This window comes from Mya arenaria, chromosome 15, assembly GCF_026914265.1.
Source record: "Mya arenaria isolate MELC-2E11 chromosome 15, ASM2691426v1".
NCBI classification, from domain to species: Eukaryota; Metazoa; Mollusca; class Bivalvia; order Myida; family Myidae; genus Mya; species Mya arenaria.
Window position 1 is genome coordinate 14,405,301 of NC_069136.1, and position 16,204 is coordinate 14,421,504.

Consider the following 16,204-nt stretch of genomic DNA (forward strand, 5'->3'; position numbering starts at 1 on the left):
AGTAAAGCTCCATACACCGTTATATGACTTCCTCTGATAATTTTGTGAGTATGTTAGAACTTTTAACCCCATCCTTATTATTCTTAGCGTTCGTGAGGTATTTTTTTTACATATTTCTATCCTCGAATCATAATTCTTTTCTAAGATCCACCAGAGGCACATTCTCAAATTGACAACAGTACCGACTTTTACCTGTATCATTTTTCAGTGGTTGGTAGTAACTGCAACGGAGACGATGAGTGCAGTAGTATAGAAGGTTCATACTGCGGAACAGACCATCCGAATCGGTGTGTGTGTGGAGAGCTATACCATACAATTGGAGAAGGCTGCTTCCCTAAGGGTAGACATCTTTAATACATAAAAGCTTCCGATCATTAAAAAAAAATATTGTATTGTAAAATCTAAAAATCTAGTGGTCGTCGACAGTGTTTCTCTCACAGTTTCTGTACCAAGACTACTTTATTGTTGATGTTAGTTTATGTTTGCTAATAATCATTTTCCTCAGAATGTTTTGAGTGTACATTATTAACCTACAAAGATAACTTAGTTTTAATTTTTTATTCAATAATCCAACATCTTTGATGCCATGTTATAATATCTGATGATATTTCTTTTAATGGTTATAAAAAAAATAACAATGACGCGTTTTTCTAATTGGAGGTGACACTACTTATCTGTTTAATTTTATCAAGGTCTCGGCGACACTTGCGTAGATGACGATGGATGCTCTCTCGTATCAAACGCTGGATGTTATGATCAGGAGACAGGGACAAACTCCCTCTGCGAATGCAAATTTGGATATGCCGAAAACGAAAATCGACAATGTGTATCTACTGGAGGTAAGTTTTAAATTACTTCGAGCTCAATGTGAATTGGCTGTGGTCCGTCATCGTCTGAATATTTTTGTCATTCTTGGTTGTTTTGCTTATTTCACCATAACCTTACTTTAAATACCCTTTGTGTAATAACCTTGTGTGGTATCGTTTTAAAAAATTATCGAAATGAAAACATAATCCTGGCATCCCATGGCAACAAAACAGGTTTAACATAGATTCATTTGTCGTGAGTGATCCTGCCTCGTTCAGAAAAGAAAAGAATGGCCGCCAAGGGAAGCATTGGTTTTCCAACAACGCCACACGTGTAAACTAATTTTCAGTAATCAATTGACTAATTTTATTGAGATAGTTTCACAGCCATGTTCTTATATCGCCATGTAAGAAAAAACCCTGTTAAGACCCCACCCCGTTCACTAAATATAGGAAATTAATTAAAAAAAACTTACTCCTGTCTGAAACATCATATTTTGGCTTAAGTTTCTTGGCATGACATTTTCGCTTGTGGTCTTTCGAAAGATGTGTCATGCAAATGTCATGCAAATCTTCAAAGATCAGGTGCTAGATCAAAGAGCGTTATGTATGGCCGTCATGTTTTCAGGTCAGGTTTAATTGATATTTCAAGACATTTTTACCGATCGACATTTAAGTATTGAGTCGTTATATAACTTAAGTCAGATGTTTATGTAAAGAATACCAATGACACAAACTAACATTATCTTAATTTCAGTGATAACAAAACCGGATCCGTATAACTCGCAGCAGTGGTGCTACCAGGATGATGATCAATGTTCGGCGAGCCTCTGGTATACCGTCTGTGACGATTGGTACTGGCAATGCGTTACCCGTAAGTTTTTATCACTTTATTGAGTTTGGTGTTTACATTAGTGTCGTATTGCTTAAAGCTGTATTAATGTTTTCTTTTATTCGATTGTTAATGTTTCACTGTAATTGTTTGTTCCTTTGAAATTCATTATATGTCTGTATATATTCATCATTCTGAAATAAATTTTATTTTAGAAGAGGGATATAATTGTATTGCCTCTTCTGTCTCATTTGACATCATATCCCCTATTCCATTTAGTTTTGTTTATACGACAGGTTCCTGCAATGCCTCCTCAGAAGACGGGGATGCATCTTGCATGTCTAAGCTGCTGTACTGTAATGCCGAATCAGGATTTTGTGAGCCTCGTAAGTATCAAGATGATGGCTTTGATATGAGAATGCTTGTTTTAAACAAATTGGAATTGATGGTTTGATACTCCTTATGATGTGAGCGTCCTTTTGGTGTGATTTTGCAAGGGAAGAGTGGCTAATGCTACAAAAGTCGACGTTTTAAAACACAACCGCAGACAGGTGGACATGTAACCTAGGTTTTAGTTTTACGTAAACTCATATTGTGTTTTTTTGTGCAGGTTACATGTGATATCCGTTGAAATGAACGCTTTACATTACCCGTGCAAGGTCAACGGTAAACTCGCATCTTCAAATTAACCAAGAAAGCATTCCTTTTTTGAGGCTATCTTTTACATAACTAGTGCCGCCACCATTCTTACGTCATATCCTTTCAGATATTGACTTTGCTACATGCATCAGTACTCTTTGCTCAATCCTACATTGTAATCTGTAAATCAATTCGTGATTTGAGAAATAAACATATTCCATAAATGAGTTTACGCATTCAACCCACTATATCAATTAGTTTTTAACAATTATTTTCATAAACACTAGATTTATGTTCGGCCACTGACCAACGTGAATGTAAGCTGGACAACTCGGAATGCGATGTGGACAAAGGCTACTGTGGTTGTGTTGATGGGTACTCTATTTGGAACGGAGACTGTTCACCAGGTTTGTTAATGCCGAAACATTCGACTCGGAACACTTTCCTTGCCTAACTAACACTTTGGCTCCTTTTACGGCTTGACTGGCAATTATTTTCATATTTGACCTGAAGCGATATCATTTGATATGTTAAATCTCTCGAGCAATGTTTTTAAATGGTCGTACGATTATCTAGTTAAAGCAAAATACAATATTTTAATTATTCTATTTCTAAATAATGCATCATATATTTTGATATCAGTTAACAAACAAGAACAGAATGTTATGCCTTAGAAGGATAATGTAAAGGATAAAACATCGATATCAATATCGGTAAGAAATGGTGATCAAACATGGATATATTTATACAACAAATATCTTTCAACTATCTCTCCTATGTTTTTTTATATGTCATGTTACCTTTATTTGTTATTGTTTCACAGTGAAAGACAGGGCGTGTTTGGATGATACCGACTGTCACTCCAAGAAGGGGAGATATGTTTGTAGTGACAATAAATGCGTATGCGACTCTGATAAATGGGTCGAGGACGAAAACGGGCTATGTAAATCATGTGAGTAAAGTGGTTTGAATTCGGTTCCTAATTGTTTCCTATCCAATCAAATGAGCTTTGATCAACTGGTGTTCATCATTTAGGTTTTTACACATTAGCTGGTAATGGTGTCAAAACATCCATTATAAGTATTGAGTTTTAATATGGATATAGTATCGACTTGCATAACGTTCGCCACACATCAATGTATATTAGTTACCACTGCTAAGAGGGTGAGTTTGATTCACTGGTTTAGGTATCAGACTCTCAGCCAAAAGATCGAGTCAAACTAAGTCTATGTTGGTTTTGCCCGCACAAATTGACTAGTTTCTAACATACGACGTACTCCGAGTGGTTTATATTAGTGTAAAGGTCCTTAATAAATTAGTATAAGCTGTTAATATCAAACTCTATTTTATTTCTTTTCAGATGTCGACCAACCATGTAGCTCAACTACTCAATGTGGGAAGGACTCTAATACAACGTGTTCCGATGGCCAATGTGAATGCAGCGCGGGATTTGTGCTCAGAGATGGCGCTTGCATAACAGGTGTGGACGTACTGTAATATGCTTAGATTGTTCAAATTCCAGCATGTTTGGAGTTTTCAGACTTATCGAAGTGTTTTTGTCAGTCTCTTTCTATAATTGTTACTAATGAAATTGCATTCTAAAGATGTGTAATACATATAGTCAGAGATTCCTGTTTCTTTCTCCAAAGATATAACATGATGACATTTATTGTGTTATATTTAGGAAACATATTTACTAAACAAAAATAATAATCAAGTTATTATTTATCATTTATTTATCCAGAATGTGATGAATATATATTTTTTTTTTTATTTACAAGTGTTTCTGGCTGGGTGTAATGAGGATTATGACTGTTCCGCCATGGAGGGTTTGGAATGTTCTAGCTACGCGTACTACGACGACCAGTTTTTCGGATGGAATGACCCGGAGTACTCCGGTGTCTGTGTGTGCAGACCGGGATATGCACCGTATGCCAGGGCATGTAAACAAGGTAAGTGATCGAAAAGCACTACAATTTTTACACTGGTTAGTAATTATATTTCCGAGTTTATGAGATAACACTTGAATTAGTTCAATCAAGTAGTTGTAACAAGATGTGATATGTATCAACATTACCAAAAAATCCATTGTATTGTTATGTTTATGTAAGTAAATGTGTGCCTTTAACAAAATAAACGTTTGACAACAAATGTGCTGAATCAAATCATTGCATGATAAATAAGCATTAGCCATTAAGAGAAAAACTGAATTGTTGTTGAAGAAAAAAACATAACACCGATTGTAACTTTTTGACATGGCTTGAATTCATGCAGCAACTGTTTTTAATATTTTGATGTCCTCCTGTAGTGAACTTTTTCTTATATAATAAGTGGTTAAGAATACAGTATTTATTTTTATAATGATCTTCGTTTCTATCAATATGTTGATTAACATTCACAGTATTGGGTTCCCAATGTGATGAATTGAAAGCCTGTGGAAATGCCAGTCATTGGAGCTATTCCTACCACTACTACAGCTGGGGTCATTATTACGCGCAGTACTTTAAACATTACCATAGCGCCTTCTACTGTGATGTGTTCGACACGTGTCAGTGTTCTCGTGGTTACATCAAAAATGCTGACGGCACTGACTGTATCGCGCGTAAGTGTCTGTTTGATTCCAATTATTCATTTTCAAAATGACTCTTTATGTTGTTTAATAGTATATACCAATCGAAATATGTTTAAGTATTGCTTCAATAAATATTATAAATAATATACCACTTAATGAGTGAAGTTAATCCAATAGGCAACGGCTAAATAAAATTATTTTTATTTCAGAACAAAATATGTTTTAATTAATAATCATTTTAGCTTTACTTACAACAATACATCCCCATCTGATCTAATCTTACATAAGTTTGGCCGCAAGATGTCGACCAAGATTTTAAATATAAAGAATTATATTGAAAGATTGGCGTTTACTATTTCACCATTACTATTGTTGCAGTACACGACAAAGGGTGTACAGTTGATACTGACTGTGGACCATTGGGCAATGGATACCAGTGTGACATATCGCAGTGCAAATGTAGTCAATACTTTGTGGAAGTTAGCGGACGGCAGAATAATAATTACTATTACTGGTGGTATGACAGTAACGGACAGTCTGAATACATCTGTACTCCACGTAAGTTCTGCATATAAAACAAACGCAAATACATTGCCATGATATAGTGATGTTTAACGCCATAGCAAGCATGTAGGTGTTTCTGCAAACTGTTTTTATAGAGTAAATATGGCGTAGGTTAAAAATATAATGTCACTCTTTCCTCATGTCAAACTTTCCTTATCCTTAAAAGATGGCACCGCAAATTGTATGAAATATCCTGTACAACATCGTGGCATTCAGGATAATTTGGTTTTATTCTTATCTAATCATATTTTTGCGTAATGCCTGATAATATTGATAAATCGATTTACGAGTTTTTTCCGTGTGTTGGTTATGTGTTATACTGTTGTTTCCGGCCTTTCTTCATCAATATTCTTAATTTAAAATGTTTGCAATACTGGTACATAGCTTATTTGTTAATGTATTGCTATGATTTATGAAAAATAATCAGTCTGTGGGCTTAGTGCTATCTAAAAGCACGATATGATATCGGTTCACTAAAATAAATACAGCAAGAACAAGAGTGTTATGTGAAAGTATCTCTCCTTCTTATACATCAGAAATTGGACTCTCCTGCAATTCGTATCCTTGTGAGGTACCAGGAGCATTCTGTGACTACAGCAATTCACAAGCCATTTGCTCCTGTGAAAAGGGCTACGAAAAATCAGGACAGTGTACCAATTGTATGTGTTTCTTTCCTTTTCTTTTCTTGTTAAAAAGTATTGTTCAAGTTCTCGCTTATGTAAACGAGAACAAGCAAATAATACACCTAACTTACCAATTTCATTTTTATGTTTTGCCACAAATGAGTCAAGCCTTCTGCTTAAAGGTCTTTTTTAAACATCACCAGTTAACTTCATATATTATCTAAAACAATAATTTCATCACTCATATTGTAATTATAAGCATCTGTTCGATAAGGTTTTACACCGACCTTTCATTAAAGTTTGTATTTACCAGCATTCATTAATACAGATGTTTTAAAATATATGCTATTGGTATTGTTTCAGCGTGCGTCTCTTGTTAAGTGTATGTTAGGCAATGAACATTAAGCCCATAAACAGTGTTATCGTAACATATCTGGCTTCTGTTCATGTCCGTGTAGATTCCATTGTATATCATTTCAATAAATTATACTGTTCACGTTAAAGTACTTTATATCGCCATAGTCATATCGATTGCACAAATCTACCATATATTTCAGACCTTGGTTCATACTGTACATCTGACGAAGTCTGCTCTGTTGTTGATCATGCTCATTGCAATCTGGAAGTTGAAGCATGTACATGCATTAACGGATTTATTGAAGACCACGAGAATGACCTGTGTACACCCGGTAAGAGTATGTTAAATTAAAAATGGTACACTTTTTTATTTAGGAGTGTCGGTATAATTGTTCAATTTTCCTCTAATTGTCTAGAATGTGTTACGTAAAATAACCTGCAACTGATTTTAATTAAAAAAAATAGTTCAAAGTTTAACAAAGGTGTATGATTACAGTCCTCGCACAATATTGCGCTGGGGTTGTTGACTGTCCAATGGAAGGGGCTGTGTGTGACAACAACAGCTGTTCATGCGTTACTGGAACAACGGAGCACAATGGACAGTGTTTTTCAAGTATGTATACTTTACCATTCATTTCCCTGACCTTGTTCATTAATGCATCATTTTCAAAGCAGCTTGTTCAACTAAAATGGGGTTGTTTCGCATTGATGATAAGATGCTTCAGATATCATTGAAATAATTGTGACTTAGTAGAATTACAACCGAAACCGACGAAGTTGTGCTTCTTAAGATTGATCCCCGATAGATGCACACAAACGTCTGCATAACATTACATAGATGTATGAATAAAGGTAAATGAAGAAGTCATGTAGTTTTACAACAAGTAACAATTTCGTTTTGGACTGTAGATCCTGATTGCGCAGAGGACATACCCGATCTACCGGATATGCGTAGGCGGTCTAGCCAGTACGAACTGTCTTATAATGAGCCAATGATCAATGATGATTTACTGAACGCAGAATGGTACAACATCGGTCAAAATAGGATATCGTCCGCGTTTATAACACAAAGTGATGTTTGCGGAACAAAGTGGCCAATGTTCCTTACAGGTTAGCTTCTAATAAATATTTATTCTAACATTGTAATGTTTACTTTGTTTCGCTTAAAAGTGGTTAAATATTCCCCTATTTTAATGCACGATATTAATTTAAACCAAGCGCGCTGACTTAAGGTAGAGAGCATTCTGACGTCATGCTTCGTTTATAAATGTATAAAGGTGCTAACAAGATTAAACTATCGTCAATTAATTGAATATTTTTATTGTGCTGTATAATTATGTTTGTATAGAATTAAAAGAGTGAACTCTGTTAATTTGTATTCAGATTTCAAACTGTAATACTGTTTGTAAAATTATACAAACAGTATTTTCGATATCACCCTTTACTTACCGACTGTTTGTTATGTTTAGCCTATTCAACTAAATAGCACTTCAAAAACATCACAACTAATTATGTTTGGTTTTAACAGATTCAGTTCCATCATTGAACGATGGAGAGAGCATCGAAACATACTTTCAAATAGGAGGAGGCAGCGGCATAACGGAGCAGTTTCCGGTCACTCTCAGGAAGTGCGGAATGAACAACCAAATCGGCCTCTTTGACGTTCCTCTTGCATTTTCCGGATTTAGTTTACGTATGCAATATTCGATCTTGATTCTTAACCTAATAGTGTAATAATGATGCATTTGCTTAGGTAAAATCTTCTTTGCCACCGGACTTAGTAAGTCCAGATAATATTTGTCTGTAAGTGCATACAATGTATACTATATATACATTTGTCAGTAATACAGTGTATACAAAGTTATCGTTGTGTAGGTATTGGTTTAAAGGCTTGTTTTTGCGATATATTTGGTTTGACCCTTTTCAAAATGGTTCAAACGTCTTTATTGAACATTGGCAAGAAAATATTTCCAGGTTTGCAATTGGCGTCCTAATCGATAGGCAAAACATTGCAAATAAAACATTACTACACATTAAAACAATATACAGTATAATATTTGTTTTATAATTACTCACACATTCAATTTAACATACAAATACATATTAAACTTCAAAGGGCAACACTGTGAACTGTTGCCCCGCATTGTTATCCACTGTCTCATTGTTACACGATGACGTCATTTCAGATCATGATGTGTCATCTAACCCGAGCAAAAACTCAACTGGACGATGGGCGGACATCGAACAAGACCTTACTTACGACAGCTCCGATCAGCCACAAATAGTCTTCAGATGCCATGCTCTAGACACCGAGCATTCTTACTATCCTTGTTCCACATGTTACGATGAATTCTACTTCTTGAATGATGGATTTTACTATACTATCCACTGGTAATATGTTCAAAGTGCTCTTTTCTTGCATATTGATTATTTACTCTTTATTTCTGCTTGTTGTTGTTAAGTATTATTTTTTGAGAATATCCTATTTTTTTCGTTTTTCTTACACATGTTTATCAAATGCCAGGTACATCAACGATATAGAATGTGTGACGTACGGTCCATTGCCAAGATCGGATATTCGTGCAAGCAACTTGCTAGAATCAGTTGTCATGCAGGAGTGTCAACAAAATGTTGTAGGATTTGACGTAAGTATCGAAAAAATAGTGGATATTACATGAGTAATATTAATAATTCAATACAGTATTTACGGAACGAGTTTCTTCTAAGATTGAGAAAATAAATCTTTGGCGGTTCATTTTTGTTACATTTCGCATTTGAATGACTCGGAATGTGATATGCAATTTATAGCATAATACTTGTTTGAGGATTGTTAGCTATAAAATACAAAAATGGCTTTTATCTACATTGCGCTAATACAAATGCAACAAGAAACACATCAAGCTTATATAATGAATTTTTACATTCGGTTAGTATTAAAGGTATGATACATATGACATCAACAGCTGGTTGTATTGCATGCAACACTTAGAAGACTGATAAGGATTTACCTGTTGGCGTTGTCGTCAAAATTGACGGCATCACACATCGGTTAATTTTGAATTTCTTGTTGTGGAGACTAAGCAAAGTCATAAATTATCTTGATGTAAGTAGTTGAAAGGTAACGATGTTTACTAGAAGAAATATCTCCAAGACACCCAAAGGTCAATATAACGGTTATCCATTTTATATTAAATTAGTACTGAATACAGTTCAACAGTGATGAACGCTCCAAAACTGCGATACATGTACATCGATTTAACATTACTCTGCGTGTCACTTAAACTTAAACATTAAATTGAAAATAAAGGGATTACAGTTCGTCTATAAATAAAAGCACATGGTTGTAAAATCCAATCAATTTCTTTCGCACCCTAAACAAGCAAATTCCGTTCTATTTCAGGTTGAGCTAGTCTCCAATACGCGTAATGTTAGGTCGCATAATTCTTGTTATTCAATATAAATTTGTCGATTATTAAAGTCATGAGAAAGTCCCATGTCAAATTCAACACGTAAGAATAAAGGGCTACCAAAACGAAATGAAGAATGTTATTGAAATGGTGATTGCAAGCTTGTTTTAAGTCTGTAGCTTTGCACTCTATCAACATGCTTGGTTAACATATAAATCCTTTTAGTGAAGGTGTTTTTCATGTTTCTTTAAATAAAACATATGGCAGCATTTCTTAAATATGTTTACAGGTTCAGTGTTCTTATGAATGGTCTGAAAGCGTTTTCGGAGAAAGATCACCTCCAATAACCAGTGATAAATTAACAACTGGCGTAAAGTCGGTAAGTGTATTCCAACACCTGGTACCACAGAAATAAGAAATTATTGATTGAAGTCCGAGATCGTTTTTTCTATTCTTGTAAGGCTAATTCTTATAATCGTCGAACTATAAAGATCTGTAAATATATTTACACCCATATTTACGCACCGGGTATGGACTGAAAATGTCATGGATAGCTGTTCAAGTGTTTCATGAGAACTACCGTGATTTGTTTGTAATAGACGTTAAGCATATTATGTTGATAGATTTGAGTTTGTATAGTTCAAAATATTGGATAGTTATCCATTGGTATAACCTTTGTGCAAATGGAACTATGCATTTAATGTTCTAAATTCAGCGATTCCTGCCAGTGCCAAGTGCCGGCCTTCTGATAGAAGGTGTGTCGGAGACACCTATTGGCTGTCTAGACCCATACGATCTAGCGTTCACTTGCGAAGTACACTGGCAATTAGAAGGCATAAACTGTACAGGTTCTACGACGCCTGGAGCAGATGATCACCATCTCTGCGGAACAACACTTATTGGATTGACAATAACTGGTCTGGCACACTATTCTTCCTGGAATGGTTTTATTGAATCTTATCGTAGCGGATACGCATATGATGCAACTTACGGCGTAATGAATACAAAGGCTCACAAGCATATTTTTGAAGATGGAGAATATGATTTATCTGATAGATTTTTAGAGGCCTATTGCCCTGCTGCCACTGGACATGCGCTGTGGGATGGATACACGATACCTCCTACTACAGTAAGATTTTGTGCTCAACAATATTCAGCTCACACAAAATTAGGCTTCGTTACCGTGTTTATTTTTAAAAGATATTTTGCTTGATTGTGACGAAGGCTTACAGCTTAAAACATCACTCATGAGACAATGTCCTTGGTAGAAACAAGTACTGTTGTTAACTTCAAAAATCCGTTAGTCGATCTTGTTAGGATATATTGTATCGGTATGCAGCTTATAATTGTAGATTCATTCATTTTCACTTAGTAAACTTAGAAATTGATAATAGAATACAGTAAAACAGATTTAAACCGCAGTTTAACATGTAGGTGGTTTAATATTCTGTAATAATTTCAGATTTCATTTGATAATTCAACTGACGTTGGAACCTTCTGCCAAGTAACATGGAACCATCAGGACAACATACCAGTGCTGACAAAAGTAAAGGGAGACACGTAAGCCATTACAAACATACTTTAAATACCATAAAGACTACTTGGAATACGAGACATTTTAAAGTCAGAGTGCACATGCTCGCAATTACCATATAACTTTGGTACACTGTCTTCGTTGAGACGATGTGCAGTTACCTTAAACCGGGTGCATACTTTAAGTGTCAGGGGCAAACTTTAAAGGTCAGAGTACACATGGTCGAGTACGCGCTATAATTTACTTATGCATTGATGGATTAACATTGTAAAGTTTTGTCCTCGTTGAGATGATGTGCAGTGACCTTGACCCGGGTCCATACCTCAAAACTCAAGGTTACACGAGACATTTAAAGGTCAGAGTACACATTCCTTCTTTTTAAGCCAAAACAACCAATGATCTAACCTTCACTACATATAATCTGAATTTTAATCAGATTCAACGCACCAGTCAGGTTAAGAGAAAAACAAAATGTTCTTAAAACAACGGCGCGGATGAAGCCGTCCTTTGGACTTCGTTGTTACATAACATCTTATTATTATATTTGTATATATATTTTAGGCTCTGTAACTTAAGTAAAATACTAAAACCATATCTAAAAAGGTTTGTTCGTTATGACCAAAATAATATTTAAAGCCTCGATCGACATTGTTGCCTCGGATTGACAAGATGCACTGTTTCCCTCAATGGAAGCAATATTTTATGTTCTTCACGGAATAATTTTGGTTTATTCAGTTTAAGTAGGAAAGCGTTTTCGTTTTAAAAAGTGCTATAGATCTGTAACTTCCATGTACATGTTCGCTTACCCTCCATGTCATCTGGGTTTTTTTTATCGCAGCTGTGCTTTGCCTCTGGTAACAGTATTATTCTCATGTTATATTGGAAGCCATGCGATATGCATATTATTCTCGTATTCAATTAAACTATCGCCGGGCAAAAGTATGAACTGTTTCGCTCTCGCGCTATGACGTATTAGGAATTTCCAATTATTTTAGACAGCATTTTTAAGGTTTTTTTTAAATGAGTATAGCCCATGTTCAACATAAATTTGAATATGGTACTAAAGCAGTTTTTAAATTAAATAGTTATGTTATACTTTGGGGGGTAATGTGTGGGTTGACATTCTGAACTGTTGCCCTCGGCCTATTGTATTGGCTTTAGACAAAAATTAAGATGTCATTCAGTTCACCTCGGAACAAATTCTTTTTTTAACCTAATAACCATGGAATTACTGTATAATACTTCCCTTGCGTGATGTCTGAAAGATAGATTTCATTTTTTTTAGACCCCTGGGCGCAGTAGGCGCCTTGAAATTACTTAGAAAAAATCATTTTAGTAGATGGACAAATCTAAAAAAATGACAATTTTAATAAATCGGAAACAGGTTAATATATGATGCCATAATAACCCGGGACATTTAATCACTTCATAGTTGATATGATCTTGCTGATACATTGTCAAATCCAACTGTACAATTGTTGACATAGCCATAGTGTAAACATTTCTTTTTGTATACTTTAGTGAATTTCTGATACCATGGGGTTGGGGGGGGAGCATATACTATGACCCTATAAAGTTAATTTCAATGACTTCACTTTAAGTGTATTATGTGTTTTAGTGGGGATGTATCTAGCGCTGTTTCCGGTTTCACGACCGACCCTTTTTTGGCAACCGGCCCATTTTAATTAATTGTTCACGGACATTTTTTTCTAATTGTTTTTCTCCTTTTAAGTTTGTTTCCTATAATATTATTCACCAACACCTTTTTCAAATCCAATCCCGATTTACCTTAAACAATTGCTTAGCTTCACTGGTATGATGAATTAGCATTTTGCTTATAATTATCTGAGCAACTGGGTTAAAGGGTATTGTTTTATGTGCGTTAATACTGTGATGATTATATTATGATAATTAATATAATTATTGGAATGATTAAGATGTAAATACCAGGGACCATTTTTTATTTTCTAGCTCTTGGGAAATACCAATAGACATTGTCGGAGAAATTCTTTTAGTACGGAGCCTGGCATACCCGATGGAGGTAAAGTGAACAATTGAAATGTTGTATACCACTGTATATTAGCGCAAAATATATTTTCTACTTGCATTTGTTAACAGTCAATAGATATAATAAAATGCCCAATAGTTTTTCAGCCACAAGATATGTAAAACAATTTATGTCAATAGCGCAACTTTTGAAACCTTTAACAAAAGCCACAAAGCACAATTGTTATTTATTTGAAAGCAAACTTATATGAGTTATTGTAAATAATTATTCAGTCTTAAGTTTAAATTGTTATATAAGGTTCAAATAAAGACGGAAGTCTGCTCAACATCTGACAATGGTGTCTGTGTATGTGCCTTCACGTTCCGGGATGGAAATCGCGTCTACACTGTTGACACATGCTCGGGAGTAACACGAGAAGGTTTTCTATGGGCCACATACCCCGATATCCCTGAGCTGAGCTATACGGATTCAGGCTTAGTGTGTTTTACTTCTTTCATATAGTTTACACATAATTTTATATCCGTCAATCTACTCATGCGACAAAGTCTCACTTGACTCTAACTTCTCTGATTTTTTTCCTATGGGTATGTCTTGGGGTCATTGACATGTTACGTTGACTTCGACATTATTAGACGTGCTTCTTTCCTATAATATCATTTGCCAGACCGAACTGCTGTGGTAGATTCATCTAATCTGTAAATCTTTTCCTTCCATAAAATAAATTATTGTACTGGTTCTTTTTTAATAAAGATCATTTTGTCCAGAGCCTTCATACCCTAGGTTAAGTTGTTCTGTATTTCTAATCGTTGGCCTCTTATTGTACAGGTTCGTGTTCTAAACGGCATGGAAGGTATGGTAGATAAAAACTACACTTCTAAGTCTCTGTTTGCAAATGTATCACAAGTGCACAGTGAGGAGGCATTCGTCGACTTGGATGGAATATGTGCATTTGAGGATGAAACGTTTAGGAGAAGCACAGGAGGACTTATGTTAAACAGTGAGGGGTTTCTGAACAGCTGGAGGTATGTCATTCAATGCTAATATTTAAGTAGAATAGCTGGTTATCTCCCCAGGAAACATTTCAACACTGATAAACGGTACAAAAGCCTTGATTATATGTTACAGTAAAATAATATATCGTACATATTTGTATTTGAATATTACATCTCGCAAAATAATTATTTTGAGCTCTTTCGTTTTTTTAATTGATCTAATAACCTATGATATCTCAAATTAGACAAACTGAGCTAGTCATTTATGAATAATAATTAAAGTTTTTATTATGAATAACTACACGATTAACTGTCTTTTAACAGAGTCCCCGTTGGAGACAGTTTGCTAGAACCGAACCTTTCACCAACTCCGTATGCCTATGAAGAGGTTTTATATGACTGTGGATGTCCTACATCAGGCGACCTTATAGATACAGGTGAAACTGTCAATGGTACATATGGCCCTGTGTATGTAGAATTTTCAGGGGCAACAAAATGTAGTAAAGCAAGCAGTCGTTCAGTTAATCACACTGGTGAGGTTTGGACAGGCACGGTTATCCCAGACTTTGCTATTGAGAATGTCACATTGACGTTTGCATATCAGGAGAGTCAGTCCAAAAAGATGACACGAATGGCTATTTGTGAGTTTGAGGGACAAGAAGGATTTACGTACACAATTTCATGGTGAGACACTTAATACATCCATAATATTAACTATCTACGTGTAATTACAATGCAATGTCATTTGTATTACCGTTATAGAGTGTTGACTTCGAAGTTTACACTTGCAATTATATAAAGAGCGCGCTATGATAAACTGTGATGATGCTAGTTTTATTTGAAATCACATGCAATTTAAAGTGAATATTGATGAAAACACTCGATTCTATCCTTAAAATTACTTGTACAACAAACACAAAATTGAATCATTAAAGGTATGCCGATACATTGAAGTTACACGAGAATAGTTTGCAATCGCTGACAACCACCGGACACAACACAGTCTCTATGGAAACTCTGACAGATGCTTACAATAGTTTAAAAGCCTCCGGCAGTTCATGCATCATCAATCGAAAGGTAGTGTTTAAACAACGTAGATAAATAAAACAACATAAATGTATTATTGTATACACACGTTGAAATACTACATGTTTAATTATATATTATCTCTAGCAATAGTAAATCATAAATAATTCCACTTGATCATGTGCACTTTTTCTTTGAAAGTGGATGACTGATTTTCAGTTAATTTGCGCTTAACGTTTGAATATGATAGACATCATGTGTGGTTTAATTTACGTACATGTATTTCAATTTTGTTATTTTAAGAGATACTAGTATAACATTTGCTCTCATTGTTATGGCAATTTATTTATAACAATATTTCAATTTTCTAATTTGTTATACACTAGTTACGATGTGCCGTAAGCGTTCATAACTTGAACGAAGTAGAAGTCCTGCCTGATTCATTTAGCGAACCCTTCGAAATATTTACAGTAAGTATAAGTGTGTCAAGTTTGACTTTAAATGATTAAATTAATTATTGTAAAGAGTGGTCCACAGCAGTGTACTTGCCTCTGCAGTCTTTTGAACAGTCACAATCAACCAGAGATTTTTGTTGTCATAATTTGGATACTTCAACAGGATCACTCTTTCAGAATGTTATTAGCCTAAATCGTCCATGGTTCAATTATTCAAAATCAATTCATGTCTTATGGTTTAATGGTTGTAGGAATGATAACCGAGGGATGCATACTACGTCAGTTAAATGCCTGAAATAGAAAAGGCACATTCGTATAGTAACTTCCGTGTCTGACAAAACCAGTACCCTCATATACACCTTTTACCAGTTTGTGCCCGACGGACAATT

The 16,204-nt window shown here is 35.0% G+C and overlaps 1 protein-coding gene across 1 annotated transcript in view; it reads left to right on the top strand.

Moving 5' to 3' along the window:
• LOC128219546 (uncharacterized) overlaps positions 1–16,204 on the top strand; it is a 79,132-nt gene that overhangs the window by 37,616 nt on the left and 25,312 nt on the right. Inside the window, exons 57-82 of the mRNA XM_052927366.1 lie at positions 209–340; positions 693–839; positions 1,564–1,680; positions 1,935–2,024; positions 2,565–2,684; positions 3,101–3,229; positions 3,638–3,757; positions 4,059–4,229; positions 4,679–4,879; positions 5,228–5,407; positions 5,950–6,072; positions 6,594–6,725; positions 6,890–7,006; positions 7,303–7,503; positions 7,922–8,086; positions 8,580–8,784; positions 8,918–9,038; positions 10,090–10,179; positions 10,516–10,929; positions 11,263–11,360; positions 13,306–13,375; positions 13,640–13,819; positions 14,168–14,364; positions 14,659–15,018; positions 15,270–15,411; positions 15,747–15,830. Coding sequence (XP_052783326.1) covers positions 209–340; positions 693–839; positions 1,564–1,680; positions 1,935–2,024; positions 2,565–2,684; positions 3,101–3,229; positions 3,638–3,757; positions 4,059–4,229; positions 4,679–4,879; positions 5,228–5,407; positions 5,950–6,072; positions 6,594–6,725; positions 6,890–7,006; positions 7,303–7,503; positions 7,922–8,086; positions 8,580–8,784; positions 8,918–9,038; positions 10,090–10,179; positions 10,516–10,929; positions 11,263–11,360; positions 13,306–13,375; positions 13,640–13,819; positions 14,168–14,364; positions 14,659–15,018; positions 15,270–15,411; positions 15,747–15,830 — 4,106 coding nt within the window. The remainder of the gene's footprint in view (positions 1–208; positions 341–692; positions 840–1,563; positions 1,681–1,934; positions 2,025–2,564; positions 2,685–3,100; positions 3,230–3,637; positions 3,758–4,058; positions 4,230–4,678; positions 4,880–5,227; positions 5,408–5,949; positions 6,073–6,593; positions 6,726–6,889; positions 7,007–7,302; positions 7,504–7,921; positions 8,087–8,579; positions 8,785–8,917; positions 9,039–10,089; positions 10,180–10,515; positions 10,930–11,262; positions 11,361–13,305; positions 13,376–13,639; positions 13,820–14,167; positions 14,365–14,658; positions 15,019–15,269; positions 15,412–15,746; positions 15,831–16,204) is intronic.